The sequence below is a fragment of the Drosophila grimshawi genome, unplaced genomic scaffold, assembly GCF_018153295.1.
Source record: "Drosophila grimshawi isolate 15287-2541.00 unplaced genomic scaffold, ASM1815329v1 contig_1377, whole genome shotgun sequence".
Taxonomy (NCBI): Eukaryota; Metazoa; Arthropoda; class Insecta; order Diptera; family Drosophilidae; genus Drosophila; species Drosophila grimshawi.
This window is the reverse complement of record NW_025062900.1, coordinates 19,121,490-19,144,082: the sequence shown is the minus strand read 5'-3', so window position 1 is coordinate 19,144,082 and position 22,593 is coordinate 19,121,490. Positions and strand designations below refer to the sequence as shown.

Here is a 22,593-nt window from a genome sequence, read left to right as displayed (position 1 = left end):
TATGTGTACAACAAAAGCAAATGTTATTATTATACTTAAAACATTGTCGGCTAATATACAAATTGTTTAACTATTAGATGGAAATAGCTTTTCGTATTTCTTCTAGACAATCTGGATTTGCCATGGTAATAAAACTCCACAAAACTGTAAGTAGAACTGAATTCAACAAGAACTAAAAAGGATTATAATCCATTCATATATATCATTTACAGATGGGCTGGATCAGCATTAAGGGACACCTCATCAGAAGTCCCATTTGGAGATCATCGATAAAATACAGTACACCTAAACTGTAAACGCCTTGTAAAGAGCATTTGAAGAGTTTTTTGTAGCATAAATGTTGTTCCATTAGAAGTAGGACCATCAAACAGAGTTTAGCTTTTAAATTTTATTATACAGGCATCATCACAATCTTAAAAGCAAACACAGCAAAACACACACATGTAATTTGAATCATAGAATATTTACAAGTATGAAAGTACAATAAACATTATATATATATATATATATAAAACGACTTTATTCCACATTGTCATAGATGTCCTCCATGCCAGGCACATCTCGTAGCTTTTGCACAAACACATTATACGCCTTGTGATCCTCTTCACTCAACTGGACTAGATTCTGTAAGGAAACAAAACAAGATATTACCTTACTTTTTTGAAGATATATATTCGCTTTTAGAGTGCTTACATTTGGTGTGAAAATATGCTCGCTATTTTCAATCGTGTAACCATTTTGTGCCAATGTCTTACTGAGCCCACTCAATACAATTGGACTGCAAATAAACTGAGAGCAGAAAGTGTAGTTTAAAATAATCTGATATTTATAATTATTCGCATAGCAAATTTAACTTACATTCACTGTCGCATTCTCGGAATCGACAATTTCCACTTCTTCGGCGCCAAATTGAATGGCATCCTCAGTGGCCTTCTCCTCCAAACTGCAGCCATCTTTGGCCAATGCTGTGGGATCGTAACGCGTCTCGATTAGGCCGAAATCTTCGAACATATGGCTAACATCCACAAGGACACCGCTGCAAGAGTATGTTCAACTTGAGTTTGAGTTATAAAGTTGATCATTTTTGTATGGCTAGCAACTGAGCTTACCCAGCTTTTTTAATCATTGGCGTTGCATCCATTTTGAGACCCTGCAGATTATCACTATATATGCAACAGATCATATATACATTCCTCCTGAATCGTATGTCCATTCGATGCTTTTTCAGCTGCGCTTTGTTGTGCTGACACTTCTTGATCGTATTCTGTATCGTTCCAATCGGCATATTCTTCTTCAGCGCATTATCAATTTCCGATCGGAGCAGAGAATTTACAGCCGGATCACCAGATTTGCCCTCCTGCACAGCCAGGCGGATTTGTCGGGCAATCTTTGTGAAAAGCGCCGCTCGCAATCCATCTTTTTGCGCCTTGATGTGCTTTATGTTCGCCCATTTTGAATGGCCAGCCATGCCACGTACCGTCCATTCATTTGAAATGAATTTTATATTTTGAATTCCGAACCGGGTGCAATGTCGTAACATTTTGAACAAATTCTCTTTGGATGCATATAAATTCGTATTTCTTGTTCTTATTCAAAAATATACACATGGGTCGTGAGTATAAAGTATCGATACCAAATACATTTGAAGACAGGGCTGTTATTGTAAGTATGAATTGATTGAGTTTTGTGTGTTTTTTAACTAAACAATAAACTGCGGATTCCAAAATCTTTTTTGATATAATTAATATATCCGTATAATTAATATTTTCTCTGCATAATACCAATATATTTAATACCAAATTTTTAAGCCTGCATTACTGTATTTTACTTTCGTATTTATGGTCACACAATTAAATACCAAAACAATTGCTTGTTTACTTTTTTCAGCAACTATTTAAAACATAAATATCTGTGAACGCCTAGTTTGAAGCTGGTGAAGTTATAAAATTAAAAACAAATTTAAAAAATACTAGAAATATAGTAAGTAATATATTTAGTAATATAAATATAGTAAGTAATATATTTAAAGTTAACTGTGACCAGTCTTAACGTTTTTCTATATAAACATAATACTTTTCCTTTACACATACATTCACACAAACAGTTTCTTTATTTCTTTTGAATGGTGAAGAAACCGGTTTTTGCGTTAAATGTGCGCTTAAGACTTAAAGAGCTTTTTCTGTGCTTAAAGGTTGTTCGTCTTGCACAATTTGCTAAAAAACAATAGTTTGAGTTAGCTGAGTGGTGAATGAAGTACGATCGGCTTATTGAAAAATCAAATCTGGCAAAAAATCAACTGTTTTGTAATAAATACATTTGTGTAAGTGCAAGTCATTTGTGTAGTGCACCTTCTAATTGTCTTTCTAATAAGTACTACTACTTGTGCTATGGCGACCACTTTCAAGGTTGTCTGAGCTCGTTTTCTTCTTCTACATCTAAAACTGCACATTTTTAAATAACACATAAAAGCCTTCGCTTTTATGCATCCTAATAAGGAATATGATAAAAACTTGGTTTTTGTTTACGTGTAGGCGATGTTTAAAGTGCTGACGCAGCTTTTAATGTTGATGAGATCATTATGAAGTGTGCTCACAGGTGAAGGTGAAAGACTCAACTCAAAGACCGTGTAAAAAAGAAGAAAGAAAAAAAAATATATATAATTTTACTGAAATTTGACCCAAGTTTGCTATAAAAATATATGTGTAAGATATGTCTAGTTTCAGTTTCATGTCTAGAAATATATATATGCATATATAAAGATTTTTCCCTTTATGTTTTTCATAAATATTTAATTATGATTTATTTTAATTGTAGTCAATTCATCCATTATGAAGCACAGTCTATTGGCGATCTTTGTGTTTGCAACACTACTGTGTGGCACATGGGCTACCCTTAGTGGCAAGGCTATTCTCAAGGAAAAGGATATGATGAGGAAAATTGTATTCGACAAGAAGACACCAGATGTATTTTATTGTCCCATACAGAAGCCGTCGTCGATGAGCAAAATTATTGTCACGTAATATTCATATTTTAAATTTTTCTCAAATACTGTTATTTTATCTATAAATATATCAATTTGAAACTTGATCAGAGCACGGCCCCTGCACAAGTTGTGCGAATATGAGGGAAACCCATTGCCAGCCGAATATAAGTCGGACTGCTATCTGGATATTGATGAGTCCGATTATGCATGCAAGGAGAAATACAGAATTATGGTAAGCAATGTGTATTTGTTATGCGCAGACACGCATTCAAGTAAGTCCATTCATACGAATGTAGTTTCTCTGCTCTGTTCGCCCGAGCAGTTGCAATGTAATTTTATATTATCACGTTTGGTTGAACACATATGCGTACAATAGAAAAAAGCAACACAGTACAATGTTCAGGTTGTTGAAGTTTAAATACCTTGCACTGCTTGGTAAACTCGTCTTAAATGAAGTATCTCGAATTGAAAGCAAAATTCAAGGTTGCAACTAATGTCTCTGTTTTATATTGAATTTATTTTAGACACGTTGTCAAACCGAAGCGCATTTTGATTCCGGTTCTAGCGAAAAAAATTCCAAAAAATAATATGAATATTCTCTAGAAAATTAAATGAATATTCTCCAAATCATTACAAAAGTTTGAGTAGCAACGAGTTTTATCATATACTACATTGTTTTGGTTAATTCTAATATGAGTTCAGCTTACTGATTCTTACAAAAATATTGAATTTCGTTTTGGATTGTTTTTGCAGTTGGTTAATGTTAGTTAACTGTTTCCGTTCCGGTTTGACACCCATGTCTTAAGCCAAACCACCGCCACCGTTAAAGCAATATCTGTTTGGTTCGGTTATTTATGATATAAGTCCTGATGTGAACCGGTTCGAACCACATCCATTTATAATTATGGGAAACCAAAGACTATAGAGATTGACAATCAATAATTATCGTTTGTAATACCCATTAAACCCAATTTAAATAACGCACATTACTTATTTCTAAGAACACCATCGATTTATAAATTTCACATCGATTTAGAAAAATAATTCACCATTTTATTTGTATGTATCTACATATATATTTTATAGCCCATTGTTTTTGTAGCACTCATACACTAAATACCAACAAAATAAGTAATATCCCTCAAGACATTCTAATACTGAGTTTTATTTAATTACAGAAACGATTCACCAAAGACGAACCCTAATTAAATATTCACAAACAACACAACAAAACAAAAATTTACAATTAACAGCTTATTGTACATTTTCATTGCACCAAATGCTGGCAGCTTTGAGTAACTGGATAACACAGCTAAATATCGCAATTTGTTGCTGTACTTAACCTACATACAAATACATATACATATATATATATATATAATTATACCTATGAATACACTACTTACCACTATTACATATAATTAATTAATTGAAGTAATATATACATAAATACTACCAGTAGTTTAAATATTGAAATTTATCTTAGCTGAGTTCAATCAAGCTGAAAATTTATTACAAAATTTATTTATTTTGCCCTTATTAAAAATCTACTTTTCTATCTACTCTTCCTTCCTACCTTTTATTCTAGGAAAAGGACCACTGAATTTTTCTAAAAAAGATTTATTATTATATTTTTTTTACATACTTTTGACGTGTGAACTCAGCTAAGTGCAATTGAATTTATTATGGGGTTGTTAATAATTATGATAAAAGAATATATAGCTTGACATGATAGAAATATGATTTACATTAATTTGTTAATCAATCTATTAAAAAGAATACAATTCTTAAAACATGCTCATATTATTTTTATCATGTCTTCCATGTATATTTAATGGAAATTGGTTTGGGGGTATTCGGATCAAGTTTATATTTGCGTTAAGTATGTGCAAAAGTGTAAGTATAAATTCATTTAAGTATACGCACGTGAAGAAAACATTTAAAACTTCATTTGAGTAATTTGTGTGCTTTCTTTTTATAACTATTTAGATGCGTAAATTTCCACCAGGCAGCGAAGAACCATTCAACGGCGCCCGACTAAAGCGATTCATGAATTATGATAAGGAATTCAACTAATGCTCTGGAATTCCTCACTTATGTAGCTGTGAGGTATTGAACTCTGTTGAACTTATTTTAGAAATAAATATGTTTTTCAAATTGTGCGACCCCATTAAGTATATATATTCTTCTTCAGCACCAAGATTCGAGTCGATCTCGCTTAATATACACATGTATGAGAAAAAAAAAAATAATCCAAGCACAAAAACATGTTAACAAATTAAGCGTAACTCACAAAATAAATAAAAAATAATTGAAATGTAATTGTCATTTTCTTGCAGCTAATTTCTTTAATAAAAAACTACAAAAAATATAATATAAATATTTCTATATTACACAGATGAGCGCTGACTTACGGTAGCCACTGTTTGTGAGGTGATGTAAGTCTGAAAGTGTATTTGTCAACCGTATATGTCACTTCTGGATGGAAATATGAGTGTACATAAATAAACATTTATATTTAATTTTTTTGTTCGTTCTTATCAATGAATAATAGAATTGCGTCTTCTATTCAGACATTTCATTTACCCTGTCTCACGTCATTCATTCAGTCTTGTTCCAGATCGCAGCATCTGAATTTCAATTTGAGTTTCGTTTCAGCATCGCAAGATGAATAAATACGTGGCTCTGATTTGGGCAGTGCTGCTGATCTTTTTGGAGGCGGGAGGCGTCCTGGCAGACAGCGATAGCGATAGCGATAGCAGCAGCAGTGGACACCACAAACACAAACACAAGCATAAATACAATAATCCGGCGTATCCTACTGCACCATTATACCCATATGGTTATCCTTATCCGTATCCATATGGCCAGCAACCGTATACTCAATATCCACTTCCACCATACGGCCAACAGCCCATGAATCAATATCCCAGCCAACCGCCTATGAACCCATACCCACCCAGTGGGTATCCACCCAATCAGCAGCAGCAGCCGCAGCAGCCTTATAGCCCATACATGCCACCACCGGGTCCACCTGCACCACAATATGGACAGCAGCCTCCATATAATCCCAATCAGCAGCAGCCTCCATATGATCCCAATCAGCAGCAGCCTCCATATAATCCCAATCAGCAGCAGCCTCCATATAATCCCAATCAGCAGCCTCCCTATAATCCCAATCAGCAGCAGCCTCCCTATAATCCCAATCAGCAGCAGCCGCCAGCTTCGAGTGTTATAAATCACTCACTTAAAGTGAACAAAGAGTACAAGGAGGATTATAGTAAAAATCAGACCCAATAATAATAATAATGAATATAAATAAAAAATGCAATGTAATATGTAAAATGCAATAAACGTTCGAAAGAACTCATATTAAAAGTAAATAAGTGATTTCTAACAGTGAAATTGTAATATAAGAAAGTTGATCTAATGACATATTTATGGTCAAAATAATGAGTACACAACTTGCCTCTACAATTTAAATATTTCATGTACGAGTCAAAAATAATAATACATAAGAAACATAAAATATGTATATATATATATATATTTATTAGAGTTCAATCGCTTCGGTCGCCCTTGGCCTGTTATCACTGTTTTAAACAAACACATGTTCTAGAATTCGGTCTATGGCTGTTATCTATAATAATTTAATACACACATGCATATAAATTGTCTGCCCATAATCATTTGAGGCGGATAAGGCTGTCTGCTTTTTATTTAAAAAAAAAAAATAAGACAGACACAATTAAAAACTATTTTCTGTTCTTTTCTCTAAGTCTTAGATTTTATATTTAATAATTTTAAATGACATGGACAAAACTTTGAATGAAAACCCACCACAGTCAATGTGGCCACACTTGAGGTATTTTTTGCTAGTATTTTATATTGGTATTTGGCAGCGGTATTTTTTAAAGCTAATTTAACATTGGTCAAAACTAGTGCATTGTATTTGTGAAACAACAGCAGCAAATAACTACAAATAAAACAATTCGTTTTTTGCTGTGAAAGTTATATCATAAATAATGCGTAAAAGAAGTGTTTCATTGATTTGTGTTGTTTTTGTGTTGCTTGTGCAAATTAAAAAAGGTGAGTGAAATTGCTGGTTGCCTTTTCGAATGCAGAAGTGCTGCACTTTTATGTTTTGTTTTGCTGCGCGATCACATGTACCTGAGTGTGTGTGTGTGTGAGTGTTGTATATGTATGTGTCTGTGCGCGGTTTGTTTTGTTATTCGATGCGTAAATATAATTATAATTAAATTAGGCATTTGCGCGCTTTAACATAGGTGTGACAAGTTCTTCTCGTTAACAATTCTATATAATAGAAAATGCACAGATAAATTTAGCAGTTGAAAAGTCAATGCGCCTGTTGGAATTGTGGCAGCCTTTGCCTTCCGTAAAATCAACAAATTGCTGAGAGTTAATGTCATGTTTATAAAATTAATTGCATTAATATGAATATGACTATGGCACATTAGCATTTTTCAAATATGTTATATGTAGTTGCAATGTTTACAAATTGTGTGCATATATATACATTTGTATACAACAAGTCTCCTGTTTGGTTTTGTAGGGTTGCCATCACACTTTTGAATTTGGCATTTTTAAATTTTTAGTATTTACGTTTCACGCTGCAAATACGCTGTTTATGCTTGTGGAATGTTATGTTCAAATTGATGTTATGTTCAAATTGGGTTTTCTTGTTTGCCTAGTAATATACATTTAAAAAAATATGAATTATTTTATACAGTTGCGAAACAAATAATACTACTATTTCGAACTTTTTTCTAAACATTAGTTTTGCAATTTTTCCAAATATTGATCTTTAATAGATTTTTAATATTACCTAAATTAAAGTTTGTATTATCTAAATTATAGTTACTACTCCTCGAATTATTTTCAATAATATATAAATTTTTAAAGAAATCGTTGATGTATTTCCAATTTTCATAATTATAAATGACCATTTCAAAAATCTGTATAATGTTTTAATTATAATTGAATTGAAATAAGTTGAAGAGTCTACTTCCACTTTCAAAAACATTTTCATAAGTTCCTTGGACTTACAGAGACGTTTTGACAACATTTCTCTTGAGAGAAGTGCTATTATTTTTTTTCGCAACTGTATATATGGTAATCTGTGGCAAGTTGTATAATTTATGACTGCTGCCGCCGCTTCAATTTAATGGCAATGTTTTTCTGGGAACGTAACACAATGCCATACTCGAAAATAATGTCTTCCAGTCGGGTCACAGGTAAAAGTTGAAAATTCTGCAATATGGCTACCAGCAGCACTTTCATCTCCAAAATGGCAAACTTTTGACCAATACAATTCCGTTGTCCGGCACTGAATGGAATAAATGCGAACGGATGACGATTTACGGAATTTTCAGGCAGAAATCGCTCAGGCTGAAATTGAGAGGGATTGGGAAAGTGCACTGGATCACGCATTATATCGTAGATATGCAAACAGATTTGGGAGTTCTTGGGAAGGATCAGACCATTCACCACACATTCCTCCGTGCAGAAGCGTCCCACAAATGGCACAGAAGGAAAAAGACGTAGCGACTCCTTAATCACACACTCCAAGTAGACCAGCCCATTGAAATCGAACACACTCAGCTCCTCATTATCCTTGTCGCTCAGTGGCTGCACTTCCTCAAAGCAGCGTTGCTGGACATCCTCGTGCAGCGCCAACATGAGCAGCGTGAATATCAGGCAAGTGGCGGTGGTGTCGTAGCCCTCGAACATAAATGTGTTCACCTCATCACAGATGCCCTGATGATCGATGAGACCCTCGTTCTCCGCCTCCAGCAGTGTATCCAGCATCGCATATCGCGATTTTCGCCCAAACTCATCTATCCCATCTATAGATCCAGTCCGCTTCTGTTTGCTCTGTTGTCGCTTCTGCTCGATGATGCGGCTGGAGAAGTCATGCGCTATCTTCAGATTCTCTATGTGCTTTCTATAACTGCCGTACAGGTAGAAATAGGGCTTATAATATAGCAGCGGATTACATACACGCTCTATCATAACGTCCTCCAGGGCGTGTATGGCATTACGATACCGGTTACCTTCTTCCATATCATCAAGTTTTACTCCCAGAGCGGTTTCTGACGAAAAGAATTTAAAAATTAATCTGATAATTTGGATTATGCCAAATATGTTACTTGAGTTGGGCTATACTAAATAGTAAGGCGAAAAAGATTTAAGAAAATATTCGGCAAAGGTTGTAAAAGGTTGTATGTATATATACCTGCAGCTCTGCTATTTAGGTTTCAGAAAAAAATTGTATTTTCTGGCAATCAGTTTTAGATTCGACAACTGAAATATTTGGCTGCATCTCAAATCGCTGCGGCATCTGTTCAGTTGAAAGGTTATCGCTATAAACTGCCGATTATACGAGGCGATTAAAGCAATGCAATCTTTTTGTTTTTTTTTTTTTACCAATGTTTGAATGAGGTTGCACGTAATTTTATATCTTAAATTGAGGTAGATAAATGATTTTGCCGTCTTTTTCTTCTAATTTTTTAAATCTATGCTCCTAGCTTGGTGACTCTATCTTTAAAATTATGGGAGATATGTGGTTTTATCAATTTACTAGTCAGAGACGAGTATATATTTGAAGTTTTAGCTTTAAAGGTGACGAAAATATACTGTATACTCTACTATCTTGGATGTCAGAGTATTAATACATACCGCAAACATTGTTGAGTGTAAACTGTGGAATAACATGATTCAGCTCCAATTCGTCGCCAACATTTTGATGTAAGATATTTAATAATTTGTGGCATTCCTCCCTGAAGTGGTACACAAACTTAATCGTATATATATACGTATATATATCTGATATATATTATTTACGCACTTGAATATGTCTAAAAACATTTGCAGCACATTGAAATGGAAGGCGGGAGTCAGCATCTTTCGTCTAGAGTGCCACTTACGATCTAGAAAACAAAGTGCAACCAGAGATGAGCTTCTATGTGTGAAATTGCCTCAAATCTCTCACCTGTGCTGATAAGTAGGCCCTCACCCATGAAAGGTTTTAGCAGATCGTATACAATATTTTTGGTTAGCAGTTTGGTACTCTGTAAGATTTCGTCAGCTTCCTCAGCGCGCACCACGTTATAAAGTGGTGCGAATAAGAAATACCACAGGTAATTGCGACCCTTGGCTTGTTTATGAGCATCGCGCACAAATTGAAAAACCATCGCTTTGATAACACAAAACTTTGATCACACAAAATATTTCGCTTCTAGAACAACGGGGATCATACTTACAGGGCGTCATTTTGAGCAAATCAAAATTACTACCGAATCTCGTCTTGCCCGGAATCACAAACACTTTGCTGTCCAATGGACTGCCATCCTGGGTCTGTACGCGTTTCACCAGCGACAGGATAAAGTATTTCCGATTGAGGCACTTTAGTAGGGTCCAAAGTGCAACAATTAGCAACCCATAAGTCAATAGCGTCATGAACATAATTAAAATACTAATTCTGTGGCGTTATTCCGACTTAGCAAGCAGTTCAACCATTGAAATCGACTATTTGAACAATATTAAAGCTTATCAGCATTTCTGTTTGTATTTATAAGCATTATTTCCGTACGACAATGTTTAAAAGATTACGCGAAAGCAGATTACTAGCTTCTTTGAACATAATGTACAAATACAATATTTCTATATAAACAGTGTCCTGTGATTCTCCTCAACAGTTTATTTTTTCATTAAATTTCTTTATGTCAAAAAACGTCTACACTATAAATAAGGTGATTTTTATTTTTATTATTATAAATTAAGTCTGCTTGCAATAAATACAGCAATTGCATCTTACCTATTTCGACATATCTATCTAAATATAAATCAAGTTAAAATGCTATAGTCGAAAGAGCTCGACTAGAAGATTATAGTTAACTCAATATAAAAAAAAAACATTTTGGTAAAAAAAAACCTGTGTTTCTTATCAGATTCTTACAGTTCATTAATAGTATGTTTTTAAATTTATTGAAAGAATCTAGACTAAAAGCAGTTTAATAACTTACACAAGTGGTTTATTTGTTTATTAATTATTTTTTTGTCCTCATGCTGTAAATTTTAGATCTATAAATTATTGCGCTAGCCACAAAAGAATTAAATATAATCAGGATACAAATAAATGTGAAATTAATATAAATATTGTTACCTTAGCACAGGTTTTAAGGCCTTAATTTAATTAGGTATTACGATATTAAGAAGCGTTTCATAGATTTGGTTATATGTTGTGTTTATCTTGTGCAGAAAATGGGTTTCTAGCATTCAGAGATTTGCTTAGTTGTAATTTGATGTGCGTTTCGCTGAGATCTGAGGGAAGTTGATACATTTAAAGGCATTTTACAAGCCGTACCAATTTCAGGTTCTCAAAAGCCTCAATAGCAGCAGCATTTAAAATGCCGCATTGATTATCTTCGTCTGCGGGAATGCGTGATTTGGCTAAGAGAATTCATTTTATATCCAAGTGAGTAAATATATAGAGTGTGTACAGAAATGGTAGTGGTCGCAATTACAATTGCATTTGAAGCAAACGAAGAGAATATCAGAAATACTCGAAAAGAGGGTACACTACCTTGAGGATACCCTGAAAACATGAAAACTGAAAAATGAATAACTATGGAAATCTTTAAATTATTTATTTTTAAATTGCTCAAACTTGATGTAGGCTTCAGTTCAACAATTCTTAAAAAAAATTACTGTTTCTAAATAAGGGAAAAATTTACTTTTAGTACAAAATGTTCTAAAATTAACTTAATTTCTGATAACACTTAAAGTCCATATTGAAATATGAAACACATGTTCATCGACTCAAGAACTTATTATATATAAATTAGGATAGCAGTTGTCGCCTGCTAGATTTGTTCCGTTTTCTAGTGTTTACAGGGTATTTATGAAATAACAGAATTACAATTTCTGTTGAAAAGAGACGAACGCACAAGCATGCTGACAGACAAGTGCGTTGACGTCAACGTTGACGACGACTGCGACGGCGACTGCAAGTGCAACAGAGACTGGCAGTGACAAAAATAGCTAATATGACCGATGTGAATGCAACTGCAACTGCAGCATTGAGTGTAACTGCATTTGGGCATGAAAAGTGCGGTGCCGACAATTGGAAAAAAAAATGATTCCCGTGCAGATCAGACTGCTGACTCTGACTCTGAGTCTTGTGTGATTGCTGTTTGGTATTGAACAAATAATAATGCTAAAGCAACATCAGTAACAACAACAACAGTAACACACAATAACAACAATAATAAAAAAAAAGCAACAACAACAGTTGCTCATGTAGCTCATTAAGATGCGAAAGGCGTTGCTTGCTGCCTTTTAGAATTACTAATTGAATCGACGCGATCAGTGGCAATTGCAGCAGCGTTGGTTGCACGAGGAAAAAGACAAAAGAAAAACAAGAAAGTAAGTCTAACTAAGGCACTGCGAAGATTGCATACTCTTTGCAAAGTCGAGTCAATCCGCCAATCACTAATAACTAAAGAAGTTAAAATGCTCCAATTGTGTGAGCTCGATTAGGAGATAAAACTGAACTCAGTTGTTAGATAGTACGCTATAATAGAATTAGATAATTTGTAGTTCATCAACGAGATATCTTTAACTCAGTTCTCAATAGTACAGGGTATTTTATAATTGGGCAGTTACGAAACTAGAAAACTTTGTTGGCAATAAACGCCTACTTTGATAATTGCGCATGAAAATAAGATTTGTTTAACAACGTCAGCGTTCCTTATCTGATCTAAACAAACTATCTACAAGTATTCAACAATTTTGCGCGTATATTATATACATATTACTTTGAATATTAATTCAAAGGTATATTTTTATAACTGAGTTTTCTACAAATTTATCGGTAAAATTAAAATAAAACAAAATATTTGTTTCTGTTCCGATCTCAATAAAATTTCTATAATTGATTAAAAATATGTCTGCTTATATTAAATATCAATTAAGGCTATATCTTTTCAATTATGTATTTTATTGCTATCAAAAATTGATTTGTTTCGATATTCGTGGAAATCAAACATAAACTTGATCTGCTAATGGTAAACCAGAACTAATATTTCAACTTGAAAAAGTATCTAACTCTTCTAGTCTCTGAGATCGACTTGTGCATACAAACAGAAAGAAGGGTTAAATGGATAAATCGTCTCGTGATTTGATGCTGATCAAGAATATATATACCTTATGGAATAGAAGCCGTTTGCCTCAATGCGTTGCAAACCTCACAACAAAATTATAATTCCCTTTAAAGGATATAAATGACGGCAACCGGCTTCATTGTTTATTGTTGTTGCTGCTGTGAATGTTGTTGTTGTCGCTCTGAATGTTGTTGTTTGTCAATGTTGTTGTTGCTGTTTGGATTGTTGTTGTTGTCTGCAGCATCCGCTGAGCTGGGAATCTTTAGCAGGTACAAGTTACAAGCTGCATTTATTTAAAAGTCCAAATTAGAAACAAGCAGCAAACAGCAGTCAACAGTCAGCAAGGCTTTTCTGGAAGCCAAATAGATTTTGAAATATTTCTAATTGCATTTGCTAAAGTGTGAGTGCATACTTAATATGCATCCAGTGTTGCAAATGCCAACTCAGTGCAAACTCATGTCCGAACATAGAACATGCTGGTGGGCGCTGGCAACATGTTGCACGTCTTGTGGCAACATGCTTTTTCAATTACTGCCGCTGCATGTAAAATTTGTAGCATGCGTTTACATATTTACCTTAACACCTCGTTAATTTCGTGGTTTACCTACAACAATCACAACAACAACCTCAACAGCAACGCAGACATCGCTGGCGACGCTTGTTGTCCATGTTGCCTGACCGCATGACACTTGTTGCACGGTATTCTGCCTCAGCAACCTTTTCTGGTCGTCTCTCGGGTCTTTCTCTATATCCTGTAAATATTTGAAATGCCAAAAGAGGTATTCGTAAACTATTTTTAAAACATTGGACTTCGGAGCATATTTCCAAAAGAAAACCATTTGAACTACAGTTTAAATTATTAACATTATTCGAGCGAAAAATGTTATTGCCAATATTTATAAAATGTGGTTATAGAGCAATATTTATTATTATACATTTTTCGAGTTTTTTTTCGTATGAATCATAAAGACAATTTTCCTTTTTTGTATAATTTATTTCGGTCCTGGTTCAGAGTTTCATTTAGGATAAAGATTTCGAATCCGGCTCCAATTTGATTACCTAATTTTAAGACATTTGATCAAACAATTCTACATAGTGTTGAGCTCAAGCAGGACTTAAATGCATACCTTTAGATAGCTACGATTGCATTTCAGTTTACAGGCCAGTTACAAGTCGTTCACACTCGACTCGATTGAATTTATTGGTTTTTGTTATTGTTGAGATGATATCGTTGTTGTTGTTGCCTTTGTCGTCAAGTTATTCGCGCCCTAGTAAACTTTAATTAAATCACTATAATCCTAGCGGTGCCTGCTACTTCCTTTGCGGTTGGTTGCATGTTCATGTGGCGCCATCGATATTTATTTTTGATCTTTTACAGCCTTAATCTTTAGAGCTGCCACGTTCATCATTAACTTGTTTACGTTCAAATTTGCCATATAAGGTAGGTCCGATAAAAATGTGCATTCTACACACACACACACAGTCCGTGTTTGGCTCGACAGATCCATCAATATGGCAAATAACTATGCGCAACTGTCAGTTGAACTTTCCCAATGCAATGGCCGCAATTATAAAAAAATAAATAATAAACTATCCCACAGTCCAAATGTAATTGCAGACTTTCGCTAATAAAACCTTGTTACGATTTTGGCCAAGATTTATCGACGTAATGAAGACTAATTCGAGTGCCGGCTTGACAATTTATTTACTTAATGGAATTAAGTCGTCTTGGCGCCTGCGTGTAAATCTATCATTTGTTGGCGGTGATTAGACCAAGTTTTCAAAACGAGAAGTCATAATGCTAAAACAGGTTTAATATTTGTCGTAGTTGTTGTCGATGAGGACGCTCTGTGTGATGGGTTGTGGGTAACCAATTACACTTATGTGTCTATGCAACTGATTGATTGAGTGCACTTTAATCTGAATGCCATAACAAGTTGTTAACCAACTTACTTAGGCTTGAGACCTCATGCGAAACTTAAGACTGTTTGTGAATGCTCAAGAGACTAAAGACTATACTACAAAAATAATGCATAAAGTTTTGTTATTGAAGTTCTTGTTCTTTGCGAATGTCGATAAAAATTGATTTCAGAATGCAATTAACGGCACTATTATAGCCTCACAATTGTTATTATATAATATATATAATATAAAATATAATACACCCAGATGTTATATTGATCAAGTGTAAATTTAATCAATATCGAATATGAAACATACATTTTGTTAGCTAAAGCGCATTTTGATATTGAACAAACTACCGTCAGTTGAGTTCAGGTTATTTTTTTGTAATTTTGCCTGGGTAAGTCATCTTCCCCGGGCCTCACTGAGATTAGTACCTAGGTATTTATATAATTGTAAAGTGATTGTCAATTCCCTGCCAACTTTGAGTAGTCTCTCCAGGTGTTGGGCGTATAGCTTCAAAGGCATGCCGCGCACACTAATTGAGTGTGACATGGGGTAAAAGTGGGAAAGTGTGGCTCTTCTTTTCGCATATCCTTTGTGCAGAAATAAATAAAGTTTATTTCATGTCAGAGCACGAAGCACTCATGAAGGACACAAAGAGCCGCCGCTGGAGTCTGTGGCTTGTGCGACTTGCTGTTTTATTTATTGCTTCCAGAAAGCGCTGACTCGCTTTTTTTTTACAATTTTTTTTACTTCTGAGAAATGCATAAGCCTTAAACCTAAGTTGGCTGCTGCCCAATCTCCGGTTCGCACTGGACACAGCTTAGCCTTTCAGTTACCTTTTGTTTTTTTTTTTGGCTTTTTGTTGTTTGTGCTTAACAAGTCGACACATTTCTTCACACCTCGGCATAGTTGAGCAGAATTTACATTATTTTTGTTAGCCAGGGGCATTTTTTGTAGTCTGAAGTAAAGGAGTTGAAATTAATGCTGTGTTATTTACAACTCTTAAGCTTCTTTGCCCCAAAAACTAACCCTCAAGATAAACTGAAAAACTATATATATATACAAGATCTACGATTTCCTGTATATTACCCTCATTGCTTAAAATTTTGAATATCTGCAACTATTGTGAGTGCTGTGGAGCTTACAATTTAACAATTGGAAACGATCAGATAGCTAGAAAGAGAAATAACTTGAATGGGAAGAAGTTAGCTACATTCACCTTCACTTCGAACTCTTTCAGCCCAGGTATATAAAAAGAAAAACTAATCAAGTGATTTGTTGCGCTTGGCTTCTCTTGGACTATGAGTTATGCCAGCAAAGGGTAAAATGTGTTTCGATACGATCACTTTTCCATCGTGATGCGAAAGAATGCTGCTAAATATTTTTTGCACGTAAAACAATCTTTCATCTCTGTTCGAAAAGCTGCATGGATACTTAAGCATGACGCTTGCATATTAGTAGTTCATACTTTAGGTCCAGCTTTTTTTTGTAATTTATTTGTACTACATGTTTATTTCCTTGTAGCTGGCGGCACAATCGATGTGTAGAAATCTAGTGGAGCAATTATTGTAATAACTAGACTCATATATTCTGTATGCTTGAACTAATTCGATCTTGCTTGTCAGTGAGTAAATTCGGAACACCCAATATAATTTTCTTAACTAATTATTCTAAACATTATTACATTAAAAAAATATTTATATATTTAGCAATTAATAATTAGTTGCACTAAAGGCTGGAAGTCCCTTTTCTTTTTAATTTGTATTGATTAAAAATGGGAGTAAAGTTTATAATGAACGGAAGCATGTTCGACTCCATAAAGTATATATATGTATGTCTGATCATTATGAATAAACCAACATAGGAGACTATAAGAGCTAGAGACTATAAGATTTTGTTGTACAAAAGGTATTTCCGTACTACATAAACTACCATCAAGAAGTCTACTCAGTATTTAACAACGGGGTTCAGGGTTCTCGCCTAGCTCTATTCTTCGTTGTTGTGTCTGAGTTTGCATACAATAGTTTGTAATGAATGAAGTTGCTCGTCATCAAAGAAGACATTTCATGCATGCCAAGCAATATTTGCCTTGGGCCCTAATCAATGTGTCAATAGTTGGTGGGGCTTTGGACCAAAAAAATTTTTTTATGTTGCTGGAAAGTGTAAACAATGTGTAACCTGTGTCCCCTGTCATAAGCCATTAAACCCCACCAGAGCTCACAGAACCCATAATACAGTCGTATAAGCAGCTTAAGTACATAGATTCAGTTCCCCTCAGAGTTAAGCACAACAAAGTTGTGGCGATTTTTATCGCTGTCACATTTATGACAATATCAGTATGTCAATAATTAAATGATCGCCACCTCGCCGCTTATTCCAAATGAGAAGTGGGCTATATACATACGGATACCATATAGCTTGAATTGTGTTTATTGAGACTGTTACTTTTGACAGGCTACATAAATAACGCAGCCATGGAATTGGTTATTTAAAGGCAGGCACAACGACTCGAGTGCTGCCATAGCCCATAAAGATTAAAACTCTTGACGATAAAAAGCAAGCACAACAACAGCAACTGCAACTGTTGCATGGGGCATGTAGTTAAATTTTATACGCACAGCACCCACAAACAAATGCAAACGCAATGCTGACTCCATTCAAAAGTTAGTAAAATGTTCTGGTCGAGCGATGTCGACTGGGAGATACCCTGGAGCCTTTAAGTCTTTAAATATTTTAAGTGTGTCTTGTGTTTCCTGCTGTGTAACATATTAAATACGAATATATTATTTTCCTCTGTGCTTCGCAACCGATATTGCTGCAATTTTTATTGATTATCAATATTATGTCAATTTAGAAAGATATACATATTAAAAATTGTGGTTTTTATTGCTATCCAAATCGATTCTTATCGAAACGGGGGCATTTCTCGATAAAGCAAAATAATCTTTATCTGCATTCGGTATATGGGAACTTACTTTCGAAATTTGAGGTCTCTATCTCTTAGAGTTTCTGGCCAAAACGAATCGGCTTTTGATGCTGTTTAAGTATATATATATACTGTATGGGATCAGAGCTGCTTCCTGTTCTGTTACATGCCTTTACCCAACTTAATCATTCAGTTTTACACATTTTTAATGAGTTCAGGGTATAAAAATACAGCTTATCAATATTTAGTTTATTAATGTCTGATCAAACAAATAAAATGTGTATGGCTTAAAGCGCTCGGCTTGATGTAACTATTTAAAAAATTAAATAAAATACATCGGTATATAAATATAGCAAGGGGAAGACTTTAAACCCAATGAAGTTTTTTTTTTTTTTTTTGCTTCTCACGTGCAGTTGCACAGAGTGTAAGAAAAAAAGATAAAGTTAAACTGGTTTTTAATTAAAACGACATTGTCGAAGTCTCTATAAGAGAACTCTATAAATAATCATAGCGCATCAAACGATATAAACTAACAAATAAGAACATTGCAGTCGAGCGTGAAAGACTGCGCTATAATTTTGTGCCTGGTAAAACTGTACAGTAAAACCGTAAGATATATTCATTTAAGTGGGGCTTTCATTAATTAGATCTGCGAAGAAAGTCAAAATGGATCTAAGATACAATTTCTTGATTTTAGTTGCGAAATTTTAAGTGGCAGGGTCTAGCATATTTTTATGCCTTGTACCTCTTTGTAGTGTGCTAGAAAGGGTATGATGAAGTTGTACAAATGCAAGGCAAATATATTCTTGATCGGCCTTAACAGTCGAGTTCATAAAATCCAATTTTAAACAGCAAATACGCAATTCAAGAACATTGCATTTTATTGATGACTCCATAAAAAATGAATTTCCGAACCTGAAATGATTAATCTTTGTACTGCAAGTGACAAAGGGAAGCATCTCCACTCAGCATACAAATTCTTGATCGACATCAATCGACTCCCTCTGCATTGTGCACCAAATGCGAAGCTCAAAATCATTGCATTTTATTGATAACTTCTCTAATTTCCCTTGCAAAGCGTACTGCTGAACCTGAAATACAAATCAGAGCTCTGTTTTAGCAGCTAATTGAAAACAAGCTTAAACTGTTTTTTCTCTTTTTCAAATCTGTGGTAGGTTAAGCGATTTGGTAGCGTTTAAAATCGTTGCTGCTCAAATCACCATGCATAATGCGCTGTGGCGATTCCTAAAAAAAATGGCAAAAAAAAAATAAATAATGATAAGGGCGTGCCACACACACACATACATACATGCATGTGTATGCAACTGGCAACGGCCAGCAACAATAATCACGCGAAACAGTAGCATCTACTGTGGAATCAAGCTGCCACATAATCTGTCAAAAGGAAAAGTTCACAATAAATCAAGTGTCACGTAAATAATATTTTTAAAAAGATGCAGTCACCGAACCTTTGCCACGGCCAGACAGCTACTCATTAAAAAAAGCCCAAAACAGCCCACGGCCGGATCGCATGCATGCAAAGTGCGCAGGCCGAGGCAGAGGTACAGAAAGAGAGAGAGAGAGATTTGGGCAGGGTCTGTGCAGTGTGGCAGTGGCAGCTCGAGCTGCACGTCGCCTGTGCTGCTTATCTGCGGCTGGCTGCCGCTGTGGTAAACATAACGAGCGAAGCATTTAAGCTGCTAGCCACAAAAAGGTTCCAAACAGCCTGGTCCAGGTAGGCGGACAGACAGACACAAAGACACACGGATCGTTTGAGGTTTCGGGCGATTTTTTGTGCAGCTTCTGCGCGCATTTCAACGTTGATGCCGTTCTTGGTGGTGGTGTTGTTGTTGTTGTTGTTGAGGAGAGAAGCACGACAGCCAACAGACGAGAGACGGGCGACGAATGACAGACATACAGACGGACGGACAGACAGACAGCTGGTAAGACATTGTGCCAAAAAGGCAGAACCCAGAAACCCAGAGGACTGTGCTCGCAGATCTTGTGGTCCACACGCAGTCGCAGGTACGCGTTAATCACACTTTACGTTCATTGGTATTAGCGTTAAATACACCCTGCAACCGAAAAGACATTCAACGGGTATACTTAAACTCTGTTAATTTATGTAACGCAAAAAAAAAACAAGGTATCATTTTGTAATACAACGATGATTAAACTGCGGAGAAAGGTGGTTTTATATTTATCAGGGAGCATAGTATCAGCTTGCCAAAGTTTAAGCGTTCCTATTAAGTTAATGACATTTTTATGGTTAATTTTTTGATTATTCGTTTCCGTTGTGAAGCGATATGGACCAATAATATCGATTACTGCAGCTAGTACTTAAAAAATTTGGAATTTTGTTCCGAACTTGAATTTCATCTTTAAAAATCAAGCAAATATTTATTCATTTTATTTAATGTTGACTATCCGCAATTTGAAAAATTTTAAATAAAAATATTGAATTAAATTTAAAATTTGAGTTTCAAATTGATACAAAATAAAAGAGTATAATTCAATCAATATATAAAATGAAAAAAAAAATAAATAGAAAATAATGAATATAACTAAATAAATAAATATATAAAATATTAAATTGTAATGAAGAAATAAATAATGTGACTGACAGTAAAATTTTAAACTCAAATCAAGTAAATATAAAGTCATGAAACTAAACAAATTTTAAATTATTATTTATATTTGTAAGTAAATATTAAGTCCTAAAACTAAAAGCATAGAATTATATTTATAATAGTAAATTCGAGCTGCGAACAGTGTATAGCATAGTCGAGTAAATTTTAACGTCTCTTTTATTACTTAATTTGTAATGCTTTTATTCAATTATAATAAGAATATATGTTCTTGATTGCAAAACAATCAGAAATCTATTTAATTACAACCTCCAATCTAAGCAGCATATTTGCCAGTCAGTTATTTGATTTTATTATTTTATTGGAGGTATTAAACACTATTACTATTAATATGCCACATAAAATGAATAATTATTTGAGGCCTATTTGTAAATAAAATTTTTTTTTGGATTGATTGCTTTTGGAAACTTACTAAATCATAGTCAATATCATACGGATGATACTAGGAGTATAAAATCCGAGCTAGTTTCAAAGAGGCAAGAATACCATTTTTAGTTCTCAAGATATTGTCGACTGTTTTATGGGCCATACTAACTTATATCTTCAATCTTATAAATACCAAGTAAAAATTGACTTAATCCGAAGATGATCTTCCTTTCAACTGTACAAAGATGAAAGGGTATTTGTGTAGCTGTTCTTTCCTGTTTGATATTTATTGCTTTTTGTTAATGTTTCTTTTGCCACAAACATTTAAAATTCTTGGCACGTTTTGCGGCCTGGCGAATTGACTTGACATTAAATTAAATTAAAAGGGGTGTCTTCAAAAAAGAAGAACATTTTCGCCGATTCTTTGGGGAATAAATGCAACGCATCAAATTTTACACCTCAGTGTGGACAACAGTGGCTCCGATTTTGATAGTCGCCAGAGATGAGGGCGTAAGAATGTGTAATTTGACCTATAATAAGCGTTAAGTTCGTTGAACCAGCAATTGCCAATAATCGATAATTTATTGCTTGGCCAAAAGGAAATTGCATTCGAACTTGAGCATAAGGAAAATACGATCTCTCTAACACTAAACGCTTACAATTCGACTTCTCTGGCCCGATGATCGGGGTGAGCACAAGCAGAGGAAACAAACTCAGGCCAGACAGACAGACAGAGGAAACCAACTCGGACTTGGACTTGGACTCGGACTCAGACACACGTATTTATTGTTGCTGCTCTATGTCGCGTACTAATCTGCTGCAGCACATCGACTATTCAGGACCGGCTTTGACTGGAGTCGCGACTGGAGACCGCTGCCTGCCTCGTATTCGTATTCGTATTGTTGTTGTTGTTGCTTGGTTGGCTTGTGAATTTATGTTTTAGGCATTTCATGGCATTGCCGTAGCGCAGCCACGTACTGTTTTCGATATGAGATCTGTTAAGTTCCTGCAAAACTTGGCCATAATATTTATGCCGTTTGTGCGCTGGCTCTGACTCTGACTCTGGCTTGTGTCTGCCCTTTGCTGGCTGGCTGCCTGGCTGCCTTGCTGCCTTGCTGGTGTGAAATAATGATGCCGTTGCCCAGATAAGGTGCCTTCGAAAAATGGACCTCTTTCAAGCCAGCCCCATTGTGCTGGTGCTGGCAGACCTTATAAGCAACAGCAACAGCAAAAGCAACAGCAGCAACAGCAACAGAAAGACAAAAATGGCGAACCAGCAAATAACATAAATGGCTTCAAAACGTAGACGTTGCAGCAAATCTTGCCACTTGCATCTTCATGCGGGTTCGGCAACAGCTTCAGTTTCATGCAGCGCACTCAGTAATTTGAAAATGCAGCCTCGACGTTGCAATTGCAAACTTCTTTTAATATGCCTTTCAACGCCTCGATGCCATTGCCAATTGCAAATTGCAACTTGCAAAAGGCTCCCATCATATTATTATACGTGTGTATATTTGTGTGTGTGTGTGTGTGTCGAGATCGACTCGAAAGCGCATGAGCTGCAACATAATAAGAGTA

The 22,593-nt window shown here is 35.0% G+C and overlaps 5 protein-coding genes across 6 annotated transcripts in view; 3 read left to right on the top strand and 2 right to left on the bottom strand.

Annotated features, from left to right (window-relative positions):
- Positions 1-378: 378 nt before the first annotated feature.
- Positions 379-1,584, bottom strand: LOC6566686 (probable transcriptional regulatory protein Cagg_2594). Its single transcript, XM_001992840.3, has 4 exons — positions 1,110-1,584; positions 859-1,036; positions 694-789; positions 379-624 (listed from the first exon to the last, which is right to left on the bottom strand). Exons 1-4 carry the CDS (start codon positions 1,538-1,540, stop codon positions 520-522), a joined length of 810 nt encoding a protein of 269 aa, XP_001992876.2. The 5' UTR covers positions 1,541-1,584; the 3' UTR covers positions 379-519.
- Positions 1,585-2,363: 779 nt separating this feature from the next.
- LOC6566685 lies at positions 2,364-5,157 on the top strand. The gene is made up of 4 exons (XM_032739530.1): positions 2,364-2,405; positions 2,815-3,016; positions 3,092-3,215; positions 4,973-5,157. The coding sequence occupies exons 2-4, from the start codon at positions 2,829-2,831 to the stop codon at positions 5,057-5,059; spliced, it is 399 nt and encodes a 132-aa protein (XP_032595421.1). The 5' UTR covers positions 2,364-2,405; positions 2,815-2,828; the 3' UTR covers positions 5,060-5,157.
- A 438-nt stretch (positions 5,158-5,595) lies between these two features.
- On the top strand, positions 5,596-6,360 carry LOC116805719 (glutenin, low molecular weight subunit). Its single transcript, XM_032739529.1, has one exon. It carries the CDS (start codon positions 5,651-5,653, stop codon positions 6,281-6,283), a length of 633 nt encoding a protein of 210 aa, XP_032595420.1. The 5' UTR covers positions 5,596-5,650; the 3' UTR covers positions 6,284-6,360.
- A 568-nt stretch (positions 6,361-6,928) lies between these two features.
- The window catches only part of LOC6566681 (bone morphogenetic protein receptor type-1B), a 45,465-nt gene continuing 29,800 nt past the window's right edge, over positions 6,929-22,593 (top strand). The window contains exon 1 of the mRNA XM_032739153.2: positions 6,929-7,072. Coding sequence (XP_032595044.1) covers positions 7,009-7,072 — 64 coding nt within the window. The 5' untranslated portion in view covers positions 6,929-7,008. The remainder of the gene's footprint in view (positions 7,073-22,593) is intronic.
- Positions 7,054-10,547, bottom strand: LOC6566684 (probable cytochrome P450 4ac1). 2 transcript variants are annotated; one of them, XM_001992838.3, is made up of 5 exons: positions 10,267-10,547; positions 9,996-10,199; positions 9,852-9,933; positions 9,683-9,783; positions 7,054-9,096 (listed from the first exon to the last, which is right to left on the bottom strand). In XM_001992838.3, exons 1-5 carry the CDS (start codon positions 10,466-10,468, stop codon positions 8,141-8,143), a joined length of 1,545 nt encoding a protein of 514 aa, XP_001992874.1. In that variant the 5' UTR covers positions 10,469-10,547; the 3' UTR covers positions 7,054-8,140. The 2 variants fall into 2 exon arrangements, with proteins under 2 accessions (XP_001992874.1, XP_032595046.1); XM_032739155.1 differs by having other exon boundaries at positions 7,795-9,096; positions 9,996-10,160; positions 10,267-10,477.